The 19,233-nt window shown below is 47.4% G+C and overlaps 1 protein-coding gene across 4 annotated transcripts in view; it reads left to right on the plus strand.

Annotated features, from left to right (window-relative positions):
• Positions 1-15,618: 15,618 nt before the first annotated feature.
• RPRD1A (regulation of nuclear pre-mRNA domain containing 1A) overlaps positions 15,619-19,233 on the plus strand; it is a 67,250-nt gene continuing 63,635 nt past the window's right edge. Inside the window, exon 1 of one of the 4 annotated variants that reach the window (XM_039523464.1) lies at positions 15,619-15,823. In XM_039523464.1, the coding sequence (XP_039379398.1) occupies positions 15,673-15,823 (151 nt within the window). In that variant the 5' untranslated portion in view covers positions 15,619-15,672. The remainder of the gene's footprint in view (positions 15,824-19,233) is intronic. The other 3 variants (XM_039523465.1, XM_039523466.1, XM_039523467.1) reach the window with 3 other exon arrangements.

The following is a 19,233-nucleotide window of genomic DNA, read 5'->3' on the forward strand; positions in this document are numbered from 1 at the left end:
CATGGGTGATGAAGGCTGACCTTTCTTTGGCGGGTTTATCTAGCGGTACTTGCCAGTACCCCTTGGTTAAGTCTAATGTAGAGATGAACTGGGCACATCCCAATTTTTCCAATAGCTCATTGGTGCGTGGCATTGGATAGTTGTCGGGACGAGTTACAGCATTTAGCTTACGGTAGTCCACGCAAAAGTGTATTTCTCCATCTGGTTTGGGAACTAGAACCACTGGAGATGCCCATGCACTGTTAGAGGGGCGGATTATACCCATCTGTAGCATGCTTTGGATCTCCCATTCTATAGCAGCTTGGGCATGAGGAGACACCTGGTAGGGTGGGGTTCTAATTGGGTGAGCATTACCTGTGTCAATGGAGTGGTATGCCCGTTCAGTCCGTCCTGGAGTGGCTGAGAACATTGGGGCGAAGCTAGTGCACAGCTCCTTGATCTGTTGCTGCTGCAGACATTCCAGGGTTGTGGAGAGGTTCACCTCTTCTACACCACCGTCACTTTTTCCGTCATAGTAGACACCTTCAGGCCACTCAGCGTCATCTCCTCCATGGGCTGTAAACTGACAAAGCTTTAAGTCTTTGGACTAAAAGGGCTTTAGAGAATTAACATGGTACACTTTAGGCTTTAGGGTTGAGGTGGGGAATGCTATGAGATAGTTGACAGCTTCCAGGCGCTCTTGGACCGTGAATGGCCCTTCCTATGATGCTTCCATCTTATGGGCCTGTAGCGCCTTTAAGACCATAACCTGGTCCCCTACTTTGAAGGAACGCTCTCTGGTATGTTTATCATACCAGGCCTTTTGCTCCTCCTGAGCATCCTTTAGGTTTTCTTTAGCAAGGGCTAAAGAGTGTCGGAGGGTACTTTGTAGGTTGCTTACAAAGTCTAGAATGTTAGTTCCTGGAGAAGGCGTAAACCCCTCCCATTGCTGCTTCACCAACTGTAATGGCCCCTTAACCTCGTGGCCATACACAAGTTCGAATGGTGAAAACCCTAAACTGGGATGTGGTACAGCCCTGTAGGCAAAAAGTAACTGCTGCAACACTAGGTCCCAATCATTGGAGTGTTCATTTACGAATTTACGTATCATGGCCCCCAAAGTTCCATTAAACCTCTCCATCAGGCCATTGGTTTGATGGTGGTAAGGGGTGGCAGCCAAGTGATTCACCCCATGAGCTTCCCACAGGTTTTTCATGGTCCCTGCCAGGAAATTAGTTCCCGAATAGGTAAGGATGTTGGAGGGCCAACCTACCCTGGCAAAAATGTCTGTTAAGGCCTGGCACACACTTTTAGCCCTCGTGTTGCTTAGGGCTACTGCTTCCGGCCATCGGGTAGCAAAATCCATGAAAGTTAGTATGTACTGCTTTCCTCTGGGGGTCTTCTTTGGGAAAGGACCCAGAATATCCACAGCTACTAGCTGAAATGGGACCTCAATTATGGGGAGTGGCTGGAGAAGGGCTTTGACCTGGTCTTGGGGCTTTACCACTCGTTGGCACACCTCACAAGACCGGACATAATTAGCAACGTCCTTGCCCATTCCCTCCCAGTGGAAGGACTTCCCCAAATGGTCTTTGTTTCTATTTACCCCAGAATGCCCACTGGGATGATCATGAGCTAAGCTCAAGAGCTTTACCCGGTACTTAGTTGGAACTACCAACTGTCTTTGAGAACGCCAGTTTTCCTGGTGTCCACCAGAAAGAGTTTCCTTGTATAAAAGTCCTTGTTCTACAACAAACTGGGATCGGTTAGAAGAGCTGAGAGGCGGTGGGGTGCTCCGTGCCGCCACCCAAGCTTTTTGAAGGCTGTCATCTGCTTCCTGCTCAGCCTGGAACTGTTCCCTTGATGGTGGAGACATCAGCTCCTCCTTAGACTGTGGACTTGGGCTTGGTCCCTGTGGAAGCGATGTAGATGATGAGGTTGTTTTTGTTGATTGTGAACCACTTTCCGCTGGTGCACTATGTGATATTTCAGGCTCTGGCTGAGCCTCTTGGGTAGGGTTGTCTGCTGCGTCTGCCAGTTCAGGCCCGCTGGTGCCCTCTGGCGTTGGAGTTGTAGATGGGCTTGCAAGCGCTGGAGTCAGTGCTGGCAATGGTTCTGGTGCTGGTTGCTTTTCCAGTTTCGGTTCTGGGACTGGATGCACTATGGCTGTTTCAGTTGTTGGCAGCGGATCCGGTTCCACCACCTCGGTCTGGGTCTCTGGTAACACAAACGGGGCCCTTGTGGACGGCTCAGGAACAGGGATGGGTGTGGAAGCTTGCTTGGCCTGGCTGCGTGTGACCATTCCCACTCTCTTGGCCAGCTTCACAGTAGCATGGGGATGGGATAATTGTCATAGACTGCAAAAGTCCACATTCCTGACCAGCCCTTGTACTGGACAGGCAACTCAGCTGTAGGCAAGTTTACAGATTTTGACATGAATGGATGAATTGTCACTTGGGCCTCTGGGTTGATGAATTTGGGGTCCACTAAGGATTGGTGGATAGCTGACATTTGTGCCCCAGTGTCTCTCCACGCGATAACCTTCTTTCTGCCCACTCTCAAGTTTTCCCTTCGCTCTGAGGGTATTTGAGAGGCATCTGGGCCTGGGGATCTTTGGTGTGATTGTGGTGTAATGAACTGTAATTGGTTGGGGGTTTTGGGGCAGTGGGCCTTTATATGTCCCAGTTCATTACATTTAAAACATCGCCCAGCTGACTGGTCACTGGGTCGAGGTGGGTTGCTGGAGGCTGGTGAGGTGGGACAATAGGGTATCTGGGGCTTTCCTTGGGTTGTAGGTGGGGTCTTGGGTTGCCCCCGGTGATAGGGTTTATTTTCGGTTTGCCCCCTCTGATATTCGCTCCTCTTGCTAGTAGTTTTTTTTCTTTTTTGCCACTTCCACCCATCTGGCTCCAATCTCCCCCACCTCGGTTACAGTTGTGGGCTTGCCATCTAGGATGTACCTTTCTATTTCCTCAGGAATACCCTCTAAGAACTGCTCCATTTGCATTAGGAAGGACAGCTCTTCCAGAGAGTTAACACTTGCTCCTGATATCCAGGCCTCCCAATTCTTTTCAATGTGGTAGGCGTGTCGGGTAAATGACACATCTGGTTTCCACCTTAGGGCTCTGAACCGCCGACGGGCATGCTCAGGTGTTAGCCCCATTCGGATTCTGGCCTTGGTTTGAAAAAGTTTATAATCGCTCATGTGTTCCTTAGGCATTTCAGCCGCCACCTCTGATAAGGGTCCACTGAGCTGTGGCCTCAGCTCTATCATGTACTGGTCTGCAGAGATGCTGTACCCAAGGCAGGCCCTTTCGAAATTTTCTAAGAAGGCCTCAGTATCATCACCTGCCTTGTAGGTGGGGAATTTTCTGGGATGGGAAACAGTACCTGGAGAAGGATTGTTAGGGTTGGCTGGTACATCCTGCTTAGCCCTTGCTAATTCCATCCTGCTTGTGGTCCTCCCTCTGGAGCTCCATAGCCCTATGGTGGTCAGCCTCTTTGGCTTTCTTTTCTCTTTCTCTCCTCCATCTTTTTTTGTTTCATCTCCATCTCTTTTTCTTTCATTTCCATAGCTCTCTTGTGGGCCACTTCTTCACTGGCTATTTTTAATTGTTTTAGTTCCATCCGTCTCTTATGTTCGTTGTCTTTCTCTGTTGCTTTCAGCCTAGCCAGTTCTAGTTTGTTAGATCCCCTTGGATCTTAACACAAGGAAAAAATTAATCAGGTTCTTAAAAAGAAAGCTTTTAATTAAAGAAAGAAAGGTAAAAATTATCTTTGTAAAATCAGGATGGAAAATACTTTACAAGGTAATCAGATTTGTATAGCTCAGAGGAACCCCCTCTAGTCTTAGGTTTAAAGTTACAGCAAACAGAGGTAAAATCCTCTCAGCAAAAAAGGAACATTTACAAGTTGAGAAAACAAAAATAAGACTAACACCTTGCCTGGCTGTTACTTACAAGTTTGAAACATGAGAGACTGATTCAGAAAGATTTGGAGAGCCTGGATTGATGTCTGGTCCCTCTTAGTCCCAAGAGCGAACAACCCCCAAACAAAGAGCACAAACATAAGACTTCCCTCCACCAAGATTTGAAAGTATCTTGTCCCCTTATTGGTCCTCTGGTCAGGTGTCAGCCAGGTTTACTGAGCTTCTTAACCCTTTACAGGTAAAAGAGACATTAACCCTTAACTATCTGTTTATGACAGCACTATCTGGAGAATGTACGTCTCCACATTTAAAATAATAGGCTATAAAACAGATTCTTATTTCAGTTAATAGAATTGCTTTGAATTTTACTCCAGTGTAACTTAGATCAGAATCTATCTAAGAATATCCTATTGATTGATGCACAGATCTCCACTTGATGCTGGGCTAAGAACTTCCATGAAGAAAAGTATGTTTCCACTTTGAAGTTGTAGAAATTTACCCGTTAATCCAAAGGCAAATCTCATCACCTAAATATAATCCAAAAAAGGGGAAGGATATGCAAATAAGCACACCAAGCATTCCTATCTTTAGCCTCTATACTTTTATTATAGGTGATGCTGGTAGTACAACTTATTATTAAGGCTATATTTACACTTAAAATGCATTGCTGTAGCACATCAGTGTAGACACTCATTATAGTGATGGGAGGGATTCTCCTGTCACTGTAGTTAATTCATCTATACAAGAGGCAGTAGCTAGGTCAATGGAAGAATTCTTCTGTTGACCTAGTGTTGTCTACACCTAAGGTTGGCTTGGCATAGCCACATCTCTCAGGGGTGTGGATTTTGCAGCTATGCTGATGTAAGCTTTCAGTGTAGACCAACCCTAAGATTGCCTTACTTGGCCCATTATAAGACTCTGTTTTTAGTTGCTTATATCATTGCCAAACTTTAACTGTTTGGGCTGAAATTTTCCATGCTGGATGTTTGCCTCAGGCTGATATTTATTTATTTTAATTTCAGTCAAAACAGTTTGGCTGTTTCTAAGAATGAGGCTAGGGAAAAATACATTGTCATGTCCATGGTAAAAAATTCTGTTGACCTTTGTTTTTCAGAAGCTTTAGTGGTCTCATGCTTTGCAGCAGGGACTTGAAATGTGGCAAAGGGCGGCCTTTGAGTCAGGGATGTGCATTTTGCTGATCCCATGAAAATCTGCCCAAATGTGGCCAAACTATAAGCCTTTGAAAAATCACAGCTTGCACATGCTCAGTATAGACTTGTTAGAGCTTCACAGTTCAATTTCCCAAAGATTGCACCAGCACAGAGTATCCTCTAGCCTGGGGCTGCAGTGGGCTGATGACTATTCCTGGAATAGCAGCTCTTGATTGCTGAAGATTGGGGCTGGGGCCAGGCACAGGCGCCAACTTTCTTCTTTCCAGGTGGCTGCCCCACCCCTGCTCCTCCCCAAAGCCCTCCCCCCAAGGCCACGCCCCAGCTCTTCCCGCCCCGGCTTCATCCCCTCCCCTCAGTGCCTCCCGCCTGCCACCAAACAGCTGATCGGTAGGGCTGGCCAAACAGCTGATCAGCCAGTGGCTGGTGGGTGCTGAGCACCCACTATTTTTCTCCATGGGTGCTCCAGTCCCAAAGCACCCACAAAGTTGGTACCTATGGAGTCAGATACTGGAAGTCAGAGTAGGGAAACTATTCTCTTCTGTGCTCTCAATGACCTCCCTGCTCATGCCCAGGGAGTGAGGAGGAGGAGGAGGCCTCATACAAACAGAGGGGACAAGAGCCAGACCTAGCGGGACAGGGTGAGTAGACTGGGATAAGAAGCCTGTGTGAGGGGACTGGAGGCTGTGTGGGAGGGGTGAAGAGGGAAACTGGGACTGAGAGTGGGCAAGGAGACTGAGACTGGGGGAGACTGGGATGGGGAACCCAAAACAGGAGACTAGGACAGCCTGGGCAAGGGGACTAGATCTGGGATGAGAGGCCTAAGGATTGACAACTGGGACTGACTAGGTGAGGAGAATAGGACTGGGATGAAGAATCAGGGGTAGGGAAGAGACAGATCTGGAGGTGACGGAGTCATGTTGGAATGGAACCCATTATTACAGACTCACCATTTCTCTGCTGTCAGCAAATAGCTGTGAAACCCACTGGCAAAGTGTTCCATCTCCCGCTAGTGCTGGTCCACATAGAGGATGACAATCTACTACTGCTATCAGTTACACCATTGGCTCAAATGGCAAAGCTTAGTGCAGTGGATTGAAAGGTCCGAACCCTGCTGATGAACCATGCGGGTGTTAATGTGATGCCACATGATGGAATTTGTTGTTGTTTTTTTAAACATAGGAAATTACACACAAGAACCCACATTAAAAGAACATTAATAAGATTGCAAAGTCAAGCAATCAAAAGCTAGGAAATGCTAGAATGATGGTTGCCAGTGCAGCCTTAATTCAGTTCTGTTGTGTGTATGCATTATAATATAGTCTTTAATTACATGATCACATGTGTAATTGTGTAATTATGTATATAACTATACTGTTTGTACTGAAAAAGTACTATGGAAATATACCACATTAGCACCCTCCAGCAATAAATAAGAAGCCAAATTCTGCTGTCAGTTATACTGGTTTTAATCAGTGCAGTTACTCTGGATGTTCATCATTGTAACGGAGAGCAAAATTTGGCCCAAGCTGTTCAGTAAATAATTTTTAATGACTTTTTTGTTTTAAACAAAAAATTTGTCACATTTACCTTGTACACTACCAGAACTGAGTAATCCTGCAGCAAAAGAAAAGAGATGGGAATGAAACTACTGCAGCCACATCTAAACCACTAGTGACACCTAGTTTTCATCAAGAAGGAGGGCAGCTACAGTATTACATTTTTAACAACTCTGAGGTCTTTGGCAATGTTCTGTTTAATGTGTTTATAAAATACTTAAGCATTGTTTATTGACACTTGAGCTAGATTCAGCAATGGGTTTTACTGGCTGAGGGTGTAAAGCACAGTGCCTCTGGCAACATCAAAGTGCCCAGCTAAATCCCAGCTCTAGCACAGGCTCCTGTTAGTGTAGCCTTTCAAGGGGATGGAACTAGTGGGTCATCCTGGATCCCTCTCTCAGCAGGATTTCATCAGCCCCCTTAACATTGCACTACCCCATGGAAGCCACAGGGGTGAATAAGTAATGAAAACACTGCCTGTCCTTCCTAGAGGTGAATCTTCCTTGAGAGACAGTGGCCCCTGCTGGAGCAGGGAGGTGAATCAGCCCATTTGCTGCTGTTAAATTCAAGCTTAAACTTGCATTTTCCAAAAGTTCTCAATAGGATTTCCTTATGGTGCCTTGATGCTTTAAAGGGTGTTTACATCTTTAAAATGCTAACATTATTTATTACTAGGAATGTGCTTTATTACTTTTATGCTATGGATAAAAGCTGTACACACTCCAGGGCATATATTAATGGCCCATTAATACACTATTCATAATGTTAAAATTAATCTAAAGCTTCATGCCTCTCAACACACCTGAGTTAATACATACCCCCGCGTGTCTTATTGCCTAGTTACAGCTCTCCCTTCACTCAAAAAACCTGGAACTTGATTACATCCATATATCAATCACAGTGCATGTTTATATAGTATGATTTGAGTGAATAGTTTAATGATGAAAGGGCAGGATGTACTTAACTGGCTCTGGCTGTTCGCCTGACTCTTAGGAGAAAAGGAAGGTTTTATGCAAACATCCTTATATGTCCTGCTACAAGAGAGTCAGAGAAAGGATGAAACCCTAGTGAAGACTCTAGATTGTGCAATCTATCCTTTTGCTTTGAACAATTGTGACAATCTGGATGGCTCCAGAAAGAGTTGATCTTAATATGAAATGCAGCAATTTATTTCCATCTTTAGTTAATTAAATTAAAATGTAAAGTGCTTGAAGTCAGGAATATATATAAAAAAAATCTTTGGCTCCAGTATGCAGCTTGGATAGATGGCTTCAGCATAGACTTTTCCTTCCATTTAAGCTTTCTTCTGCTGTCTATCCTTAGGCTGATTCGGTATTTTATTTTTAGTTTGTGCCTGGGATACGGCCTCTCTGTATTCAGCAGTAAATGGAATTTAATTCTTCTCCAGAATAGCTAATCTAGATGAATCACCATCTTTTGAGGTCAGGAGTTAATTTGGGGTTCCATTTTCAAAGCCTCCCTTTTGTGTTTGTAGTACAAGATATATGGACAAAAGAACTTATCCAACTTTGTATAATTTTGAACAAGTCAATTAATCTCTCTGTGCTTCAGTTTCCTCATTTGCTACATTGGGAAAATGCCTGTCTCACAAGATATATTCTTGTTTATAATTTCCTTTGAGATTCCAGAATGAAAGGTGCTAAGAAATACCAGGTATTATTAATTATCACTATAGCTATTTACTCACTAACTGTTACTTCCCTCCATCTACATACCTTCTTGTCTTCTACATACTGCTTGGAGGTGAGGCATTGACAAAACTATACTTCAACTCCCTCTTCTATTCAGTCTTGTGAGTGGAACTGTCTTGTGAGTTGTCAGCCTCTTTTTCTATAGCTGTTTACAAAGGTTCAGCTGTAACTTCAGAACAACTCCCTAATAGGCAGCATGAATTAAGAGTTAACTGCTGAATTAGTATTCATCGGTTTCCTACTTCCTGTATATCTATCCATTCAATCTGTTTCACCTGAGTAGTCACTTCTGAATTATGCCAACAGTGTCCTCTGCTGTACATAATAAAAATGACAGCATTCTCTTCAGATCTCATTTCACCCATGCTGACTCAAAACACAAATGATCAGTGATGAATTGGATCTCCAAGTTTAAATTCTGCCACTAAAATGAAAGAAGGGTTGGGATGATTTCCCTGGCTTTTGTGAAGCTAGACCTCCCATTTCTGAATCCTGCTACCTCATCCTTGCTCAAGGTTACTTATTCATGGGGTTCGGAGAAATATTTCTGAGGAGCTAACATTTTGTCTTGGGAATGGACCAGATTGTCCCAAGAAATGTATTTTAGAAATATTCCCCAGGGAAGGATACCCAGGAGTGTGTTCTCTGCCAATCCCCTTTGCAAGTGCACACATCCCACTAGCGATCCATGGTATTTAAAACGGGGAAGAGGAAGGGGGAAATGTTGTGAGAGTTTTCAAAAATCTTAAGTATCAGAGGGGTAGCCGTGTTAGTCTGGTTCTGTAGAAGCAGCAAAGAATCCTGTGGCACCTTATAGACTAACAGATGTTTTGCAGCATGAGCTTTCGTGGGTGAATACCCACTTCTTCGGAAATTTCCACTGCTTGCATCCGAAGAAGTGGGTATTCACCCACGAAAGCTCATGCTGCAAAACATCTGTTAGTCTATAAGGTGCCACAGGATTCTTTGCTGCTTCTACAAAAATCTTAAATATGTTTTTTGCTGCAAGGTTATTGCTGTTTGCTTATTCATGACAGAAGGCTAGTTCTGGGTATAGTTTATTTCAGGGGTTCTCAGCGGTGAGCTGGAGCTGGTTCCCAAGAACCGGTTGCTAAAATTAGACCTCTGTGGAGAACCGGTTGTTAAAGGGCCGGGGGTGGGCAAACAACCCCAGTCGGCGGGCCGGACCATCCAGTTGCTACCAGGATTCCCAGCTGGTCCCTTCCCCGCTTCCCCCCAGCTGCAGCGTGGCCAGCCGCTGGCACCAGCTGGGCAGCTCAGCTGAGCTCCGGAGTTGTCCTGCCGCCGCTTTTTGAGCGGCCTGGCAAGGTTGGGGGGCTGCTGCAAGATCCAGGGCTGGCCGGGGAGGGGCCAAGTGGGGCAATTGGCCTGGGCCCTGCAGGGGCCCCTGACCCCATGAGAATGTCTTCCCCAGGCCCTCCCCCGCTGCCCCCACCCCGCAAAGCTGCAGCATGGCCAGCAGCTGGGCAGCTCAGCTGAGTGCTGGGCTGCCAGCAAGGTAAAGGGGGGGGGGGCTGCGAGCTCCGGGGCTGCGGGGGGGAAGAAGTGGGGCAATTTGCCCTGGTCCCCCGAGGCTGTCTCCCCCCGGCCACTCCCGCAGACCTGCAGCGTGGCCAGCAGCTGGGCTCCTGAGTCGTCCTGCTGCTTTGAGCTGCCGGCAAGGCCCCACGAGTATGTCTCCCCCCGACCCCTCCCCGACCCTTCCCTCCACCCTTAAATCAGAACTTTTTATAGGGAACCGGTTGTTAAGATTTTGGCAGCTCATCACTGGGGGTTCTCAAACTTCGTTGCACAGCAACCCCCTTCTGACAACAAAAACTACTACAGGATCCCAGGATGGGCGACCGTAGCCTGAGCCTGCCCAAGCCCTGCCATCCCGGGTGTGTGTGTGGCGGGGGGACAAAGCCAAAGCCCTAGACAGGGGGCCTGTGACCTGAGCCCCAGGACCATTCCTAGCCATTTGGGTGCCCTATGCAGCCCCCCTGAGGGGGGGCCGTGTAGGGACCCAGGCTTCCCCCTCCCCAGGGTCTGGGAGGCAGGAGCTGTGAGGGGGCACTTTTGGGGGCACCACAGGCCCAGAGTGGCCTGGGGGATTAGTGGGAGGCCAGAAGCAGCCCGCTCCACTTCCCTCGCCCCGGCCCCAGCTGTCTCTCTCGGGGAGAAGGGGCTTGGGGGAAGGAATCCCCCACTCACCAGCAGTGGCAGGAAGAGGAGCAGCCCGGCCTCAGCCCACTCTACTCCACCAGCTCCCAGCCGCAGCGCTCCACTTCCCGATGCCTGTGAGAGCCGGGGGCAGCCTTTCTGCAACCTGAGCGACATGGCTGGGGCCGGGTTAAGGGAAGCGGAGCGGGCTGGGGCCACATCTCTCCGCTTCCTGCCGCCAGTGAGTGTGGGGGGCAATTCTTTCCCCCCACTCACCGGCGGCGGGAAGCAGAGCACCGCGGCTGGGAGCTGGCGGAGTAGAGCAGGCTGGGGCCAGGTTGCTCTGCTTCCTGCCGCAGCTGGTGAGTGCGGGGTCACTGGGGGAAGAGGTGGAATGGAGGCGGAGCAGGGAGAAGGGTAAGAGGCAGGGTGGAGGGAGTTGTCCAGGCCCCCACGCCCCTCTAGGGACGGCCCTGCCCCTTGCAGGGAGGGCCTCCCGAGGGATAGGGCTGGTTGCTGGGACTGGTGCTGCCGCGTATGCAGCACGCAGGTGCCCCAAATTTCATGGTGCCCTATGCAGCTGCGTATGCTGCATATGCCTAAGGATGGCCCTAAGAACATAAGAACATAAGAAAGGCCGTACCGGGTCAGACCAAAGGTCCATCTAGCCCAGTATCTGTCTACCGACAGTGGCCAATGCCAGGTGCCCCTGAGGGAGTGAACCTAACAGGCAATGATCAGTGATCTCTCTCCTGCCATCCATCTCCATCCTCTGACGAACAGAGGCTAGGGACACCATTCTTACCCATCCTCAGGCTTGAGCTTTGGCCCCAGCAAGTCTAAGCCAGCCCTGGCGACCCCATTAAAATGGGGTTGTGACCCACTTTGGGTCCTGACTCACAGTTTGAGAACCTCTGGCCTATTTTAAGGTTGTATACTTAAAATTTCCAAGGAGTGCCTAGAGTAAGGGATAGGCACTTCTTTTGAATTGATGTGTGTATAAATCTAAGGAAATAGTAAATGAATACATTTCTGAGAGAGACATTACCTGAAGTTATAATGATGACATACCTGGAACTGGGAAAAGCCTTTCTGATGTGGCACTCCATATGATTTTATGAAAATATGCTAATGAGTGTGAATATAATGTAACTAGAATATGCTTCATGCAAAAGGTCTCTTGTAAGGTATCATTACAAAGCGTATAATCTACTGCATGTGGTCATCCTATTTGTATAACTGTATCATTCTTGTATCTGAAATTAGAAATATGAAATATAAGTCCGAGGTCCCATTGTAATTATGCAAAATGTGGGCCACTAATGGTGGTTTGGAATCTTCATGGCTCCCATCAACTAAGGCAATTGTTTGTAGATGGCTCTGTTTACTTGCAAGCCTTCCTGTGAGTCAGGCCAGGAAGAATGAAGGCTTGGGGTCTCACAGGACATGTGACCATGTCACCTGGTACTGGAATCCATCTTAAACCTGGTGCATTTCCATTTAGAAGGAGGGGTGGGACCCAGAGAGTCAAAAGATTCTCACCTTGTGCTCAAGCTATATAAGGGGTGGAACCGAACAAAGGAGGTTCCAGACATGAGAAATCCCCTAGTTACCACCTGAGCTAGAGCTAACAAGGACTGTACCAGGGGAAAGGATTGGGCCCAGACTAGGAGCAGTCCAGTTTGTGAAAGAAGCTTATTGGAACATCTCTGAGGGTGAGATTTTTATCTGTAATCAGTTTCTTAATGTATTAGGCTTAGGCTTGCATGTTTTGTTTTGTTTTGCTTTGCTTGGTAACTTACTTTGTTCTGTCTGTTATTACTTGGAACTACTTAAATCCTGCTTTTTTTATATTTAATAAAATCACTTTTGCTTATTAATTAAGCCAGAGTAATTAATTAAAATGGGGTTGAGCAAACAGCTATGCATATCTCTCTATCAGTGTTATAGAGGGCAGACAATTTATCAGTTTACCCTGTATATGTTTTATACAGAGTAAAATGAATATATTTGGGGTTTAGGCTCCCAGATTGACTGAATACTGGGTGATGGGGAAAGTCCCTGTTAACTGAGAAAACTCTGGGCTAAGTGAATCTTAGTTTCTGTGCACTGCAGGGAGGCGTGGCTCAACCTCTTCATCTGTGCTGTAATTGACTGGAGTGTTTAATTCAGCAAGATGGGAGTGGAGGGATGCCTTCTCTGGCAGGAGGGTTTGATCTCACTGGTATCCCAGCACATCTAGTGACAGTTTCTGTGACCGAACCCATTACAGCCTTAACTGGAATTTCTTTAGAAAGACTATGGTTGAAAAGGATATTCTGAAGTAGAGGTAGGGAGAGGTTATGGAATGAGAGTTACAATCCAATGAAGCGCTGCTTGCCTATCCAAGGGTTCTAACCATTACATTTGAGCACTGCTGTCCCTCTTAGGTAAGACACATGGAGAAAATGTTGGCTGTGCTTGTTGCCTTAATTAAATCTCTCCTAGTCCAAGAATTCCCAGTGTTGTCCCATAATTTGGGCAATACCTGCAAGTGAGGAAGACCTATCATATAGATTTTCTCTCTGCTGTAGTCAGCCAAGAAAAATCAAAGCGTAGCCCTAAGTGCTGCAAAAACAGGGCTATTGCTATATTCAAAATGTGGAGTACTGCTTTAAACAATAACAGCTGAGAACTACTCATCCAAGGAGCTCTACCTCATTTCAGATCAGTTAAGAGCTAAAAACCTAAAATATAATTATAATTCTGACTGTTTCAGCCCTATGTGATCCATTTCATTTGCTCCTCCCTCTGTTCCCTAATTTTTAATCACTGCACACCAGCTACTGGAAAAAATTCAGGAACTTGCCCCAGAACCAAGTGAAAAACATGATCCTGTTCTAGAACTTATTTGATTCCTGTAGCATCTCCATCAATGTGGAAAATTTTAACTCATAATTCAACCCTGGTGGGACAGAAATATGTGAAAATGTTGGGGAAATCTGTGGGAGTTTGAAACATGTTTGGGGGGGGGGGAAACATGGTAGGTTTCTCAAATTTGTTTTTCTCAATACCTCATAAATGCTCCCTCTTTCTGATGCAAGCAAGAGTCACAAGCTAGCACCTTTCAGGGAAGGTGGGGCTGCAGCACTTCCACCTCACACAAGAAATCATGAGTACAGGTACGATTCTGTGACTTTCCAGGACCTCCATGACTTCTTCTGCAGCGGCAGGGCTGGAACAGCTGTCAGCACTAGGGCTGCTGGAGCAGCGGCCAGGATTGCATCAGCCCTGTGCAGAAGCAGCAGTGGGGCTGGAATAGTTGCCAGAGGTCAGCCCCAGCAGCACTCCAACAGTTAGTCCTCCCTGTTTTACTTAGTGTTTTTTTTTTAAAAAAAAAAGTCAAGGACAGGTTATGAGCTTCCATGAATTTTTGATTATTGCCCATGAGCTGTCCCTGACTTTTACTAAAACTTCCTCAAGACAGAAACTTAACCTTAATTATGAGTAACAAAATATGGCTGGAGCCAGTCTCTGGATGACCTGAGAAGCTCCAAACCGCTCATAAATTTCAGTTGGGGGGATACCCTCTGATTGGTGACTCTTCTCCAGGAGGCAGGCAATTGAGGAAGAATGGGGGGGAGGGATAGCTCAGTGGTTTGAACATTGGCCTGCTAAACCCAGCATTGTGAGTTCAATCCTTGAGGGGGCCATTTATGGATCTGGGGCAAAAATCTGTCTGGGGACTGGTCCTGTTTTGAGCAGGGGTTGGACTAGATGACCTCCTGAGGTCCCCCTTCCAACCCTGACAGTTTTATAACAGTCAATCAGAGCTGCTGTAGGAAGCAGACAGCACTCCCCTTCCCTGACAGGAACTAAGAGGATTTTAGGTGATGGGGGAGAGGGAGCAGCTGATACTACTTTCACAGGACAGGTGGGGGGGGGGGGGGGGAGCGAGCTGCATAGGTTAGGGCAGCCTCCTCCCATTCTGCGAATAATGGGTCAGTCTGCTTGCTGCTTCTTCCTCCTCCTGACACCATCAGGCCTGCAAATGAGAGTGAAGAGTCCCTGCAGTTGACCTCATCAGAACCTGGGATGGATGAGAAGAGGACCCTGCTTCATCTGTCCCTGTCTCCCTCCACCACCTGGGAATGGATGAGGCAGACCCTCTGGTGCTGCACTATTGAATCAATTGCCCCTCCCCCAGGAGCTACAGCAGTGGAGGCAGAATTGATGTAGGAGTGAAGGGATCAGGGTTTTGGGGTGCAGAATTATGTGAGGAGCTATGTAATTAACTTCTTGGACAGGGGATGGCAGCTGTGGGGCTTGAGGTGCAGACTTAATTAGGATTTTAAGGTATGAGGAGAAGCTGGAGGCTCCATGCCAACAGGCAGCCATGGAGCACCTCTGTAGTGGGAGCCTAGATCACCTAAAAATCAATACAGTGGGGAGAACAGGAGGCAACACTAATTGTCACAGACCTGTGCTGGGGATGGGTGTGTAGAGTTCAAAAAACAGAAGAGAGCCCAAAAAACAAGCCAAAACCCTAATTTATTTAAAAAAAAATCCCATGACTTTTGGGCTACTCATATTTTGGGGGTGTGAGCTCTGATACGGTGGTTTTTAACTTTCGGGGTTGGCACTAGGTAGTGCGCTTCCCCTGTGTCAAGGGCAGCAGAAAATGGCTCTTGGAGGGCTGCCAAGGAGGGCCAGGTATGAAGTCAACAATGTAACTAATCCACGAGGCAGGTCCAACTGTTCAGACACCCCCCTGGTCCCTGATCCAGCTCACCAGCGTCTCAACGTTTCGTATCAAACGCGCCCCCTCCCCCCACAGCCCGTGCGCTGCGGGGCCGCTGCTGCCCAGGCCCGGCGGGTGAAGCTGCTGCTGCAGCGCTGGAGGCGATGGATGAACGCACGTGCCCCCTCCGCTCGCTCGCTCAGACTCTGCCTCTGGCCCCGCCCTCTGGGCTCCTCCTCTCCCCGGGCAGGGGCGGGGCCTTGGCTTTCACCCGGATGTGGGAAGTTCGGCTCCGCCCCCCCCTCCAGACCCGCCCCGGTAGTGACGTGAGGAGGCAGGGCGGAGAGAATCAGCCTCTGGACCGCCGCCATTTTGGTTGCGTGGGGCCAGGGCCGGTGGGTTGGTCGGGCGCGGGCCGCGCCGGGCGGGCGGGCGGGGCGGGATGTCGGCGTTCTCGGAGGCGGCGCTGGAGCGGAAGCTCTCGGAGCTCAGTAACTCCCAGCAGAGCGTGCAGACGCTGAGCCTCTGGCTCATCCACCACCGCAAGCACTCGGGGCTCATCGTCACCGTCTGGGAGCGGGAGCTGCGCAAAGGTGAGGTCGGCACCGAGCAGGCCGGGTCCGCCCTGCGCTGCTGGCTGGCTCGCCCCGGCCTGGGGCTCACCCCTCCCCCGGCACCGGCGGCCGGGGGCGAGCGGAGCCGCCGGGACAAGCAGGAGCCCCGAGGGCCCTGCTCTGCCGATGGGGCTGAGGGGGCGGCCGCTCTGTGCCTTCTCCGCCCGCCTCGCCGCCCCACCCCGCGGAAGGCGGCATCGCCCGCTCCTCGCGGCCTGTCCCCGGTGACCCGCCGCCTCCACTGCCAGGAAAACAGCGCGTTGTGTGGGGAGCGGGAGCGGGAGCGGGCCCGGGGTGGGAGCTGCGGCTCTGCCACGGGCTCGGCAACGATCCCGGCCCTAGCGCGCTGCGGGCAGAACCGTCCCGGGGACGCGCTGTGCCAGGGCCGTGCGGCGCCTGGCTTGGCGCGGAGACTTCGCCTACCCGCGCCAGCGGGTTTTTCCTCTTTTCAGAGGGAATTAGCGGGGAGGACTAATGAAAGGGACACCGTCAGCTTTACAAATAACGGTTTTTTAACCTATGATGTTTTAGTGCTACTGAAGATCAGCATAACAAAGGCTAGAGACTCGTTTCTCCTTTCGCTGTTTACTTTCAGTTTTGGACATTGTTTTGTGTATAATCAGTTTTGCACCGTAGTAGGCAAATTGCGGTTTGTGGCTCTGTCACAGCAGTAGCCTGGAGTAAACACATTAACTACGAAAATGGGCAGGAGGACTCAGATGAGTGTGAGAACTAAAGCTTTGTTTACCTGGCTTTGGAAACTGACTATATTTCAGACTGACTTTTTTTAAACTTCGAGGTTGTCTCCTTGGTAATATGTGTTCATCCTTAATTTAGTATAAATCTTTCCTAGCAAATGAAATGTAGACTTTCTGTTGCAATGACAGGAGCTGGCCTATCTGTCATAGTACTAGAAGTCACCTTAGCTGATAACTTGCTCTGCCTGTCTTCACCCTTCCCATAGCTACCTTTACACAGCAGAGACATTTAGGGATTTGAACAGGAAGAGTTTAGGAGTGGGTTTTTCATTAGGGAGGACAAGCTGGTAGGCAGCAGTCCAACAAAATTGATATGAAAAATTTGGCTGACCTGGTGTATGTGCCTTGCCATATTGATAGATCACAGTGGTGGATCGCAAAAACAATGAGTCCAGTGCCACCTTAAAGACTGACCGATTTATTTGGGCATAAGCTTTTGTTGGTCAAAACCCCACTTATTCAGGTGCATGGAGAAGTGGGTTTTTGACCCATGAAAACTTATGCCTAAATAAATCTTTAAGGTGCCAACTGACTCCTCATGGTTTTTGTGGATACAGACTAACTCCTCTAAGTGGTGGATCAAAGTTTTTTTTTATTTTTTTTATTCTGGGTTGGACCACATAACTTCATAGACATAGAATTAGTTCATCCTACACATGTGGGTTTAAAATTAAATAGGATTAAGTTAAAAGGAGAACTTCAGTATTAGTATCTTATGATTATTTTAGCCTATATTGAAACAGTATGTAAGTTTTAACGTTAGGCTATCTTGTGCTTTGTATTAGCAACATTTAAAAATACATTTGATTTAAAATACATTTTAGTTCACTCCTTGCAGAAAATGGTTCTCTTTTGAACTTTCAAATTACTAGACTGAACAGAGTAAGTAGAATTAAAAAACAAACCCAAAACTTGTGGGTTCTGGGTAGAAACCATGAGATGTCAGAATGCACAAACTGAAGAGTTAATTGTCTACTACACAGATATGTAGGTTTAACTATTTTATCTAAGTTATTTTGTAAAGGAAAAGTAACTTCCCTAGAACAACATTGTCTCCCGAGCAGTTTCTCTTGTTTTGAAAACAAATGCATGGGTTTTCTCCTACAGGTCTGAAAAACAAAAATTCCAAACACACCCCAAATAAATTATTTAAGATCACTGTTTTGAATGATCGAGAAGTTTATGATGTAGGAGCCTTTTTTAATTGGTTTTATTTTCTATCTTCATCAACATACATATGAGTTTGAGGATATGAGGTAGTCACTGTAGTACTGTCAGTATATTGCTGTTATCCAGCTCTTTAATTCCTTATCGAGTTCAGATAGTACAGTTAAGGCTATGTTTTAGTTACAGGTATTTTTAGTAAGTCATGGACCGGTCATGTGCCATAAACAAAAAATCATGGGCCTGTGACCTGTCCATGCCTTTTACTAAAAATACCTGCTGTGACTAAAACTTGGGTGAGGGTGGTCTGGGGGTGCTTGGGGAGGGGGGCTGGCCTGGGACCCCTGCTGGGACTGGGGGGAAGCGGGGGGCCGGGCTGTGGCCTGGGATCCCTGCTGGGACTGGGGGAGGGAGGGTTGGCGGGGCTGATAGGGGCTTCCTACATGGCTCTGCGTCCCTGCAGCTCCTAGAGGCAGGGGCCAGGGCAGGAACTGCTCCTGCCACAAGTGTTGGCTGCTGCAATTCCCCCAGCACCAGCTGATGCAGAAGTCACAGAATCCGTGACAACTCACAGCCTTGGGTATAAATTGCTTGACTAGGGAAATGGATGAAAATTAGATGGTTGAAACTCAGTCTGTCAGTGGCTTCAATCTTATTTGATCATGTCCTCCCTTCTTTATGTCTGTAGTAGTTTTATGCACCACACCATACAAGTTTGTATACTGATTAAAACAAAATCAATACGTAACTCTCACTAAATATTAAAAACAGTAAGGCATTGATTCAAACATAGGAAACAATCCATTATAATAAAAGAGAAACTGCTATTGTGATTGTGTATAATTCTATGCAAGCTTAAACAAATCCATCAGCATACACAGCGCCCTCTGAGAACCTGTATGGAGGAATCAGCTTTGCTAATTATTCATTGCTGTGGGTAAAGTGTGTGCAGTAAGTCTGTGTGTGGTTTTTATTTTGGTTTTTTTGTTTTTGTTTTTCCCCCCCCTCCTTTCCCTAAGGCTTCTCATGCCCCTCCCAGAATACATTCCACACTTTGAGAACATCCTCTCTAGGTAAATGGAGGTAGTGTTGGTTGGCAGGATGAAGCACTCTGAAGAATTGACAGCAGTGTTTGCTGGTAGCATCTGTCTCCAGTTGTCAAGGTTGTGCTCTCTTGGGGGAAGAGGATCTATATGTGGTTCTTAGCAGAAATACTATTATTTTTCATCTGAATCAAGATTTGGCTACAGTGTTGCGTGCCTTTGCCACTTCAGAGTAAGATCTTCTGACTTGGGGCTTACCTCTAAGAGTGTCTGGAAACTACAGCTGTTTAGACATGTGGCAGTCCAGCTCCTGTCTAAGAAAAAAACACTGAGATCATTTCATGCTGCACTGTCCATTTCAAGGTCCTGGTCCTCATTTTTTAAGCTATAGAAATTTCCTATTGTTCCACATCCCAACCTTCAG

The sequence above is a fragment of the Mauremys reevesii genome, linkage group 2, assembly GCF_016161935.1.
Source record: "Mauremys reevesii isolate NIE-2019 linkage group 2, ASM1616193v1, whole genome shotgun sequence".
In the NCBI taxonomy this organism is placed as follows: domain Eukaryota; kingdom Metazoa; phylum Chordata; order Testudines; family Geoemydidae; genus Mauremys; species Mauremys reevesii.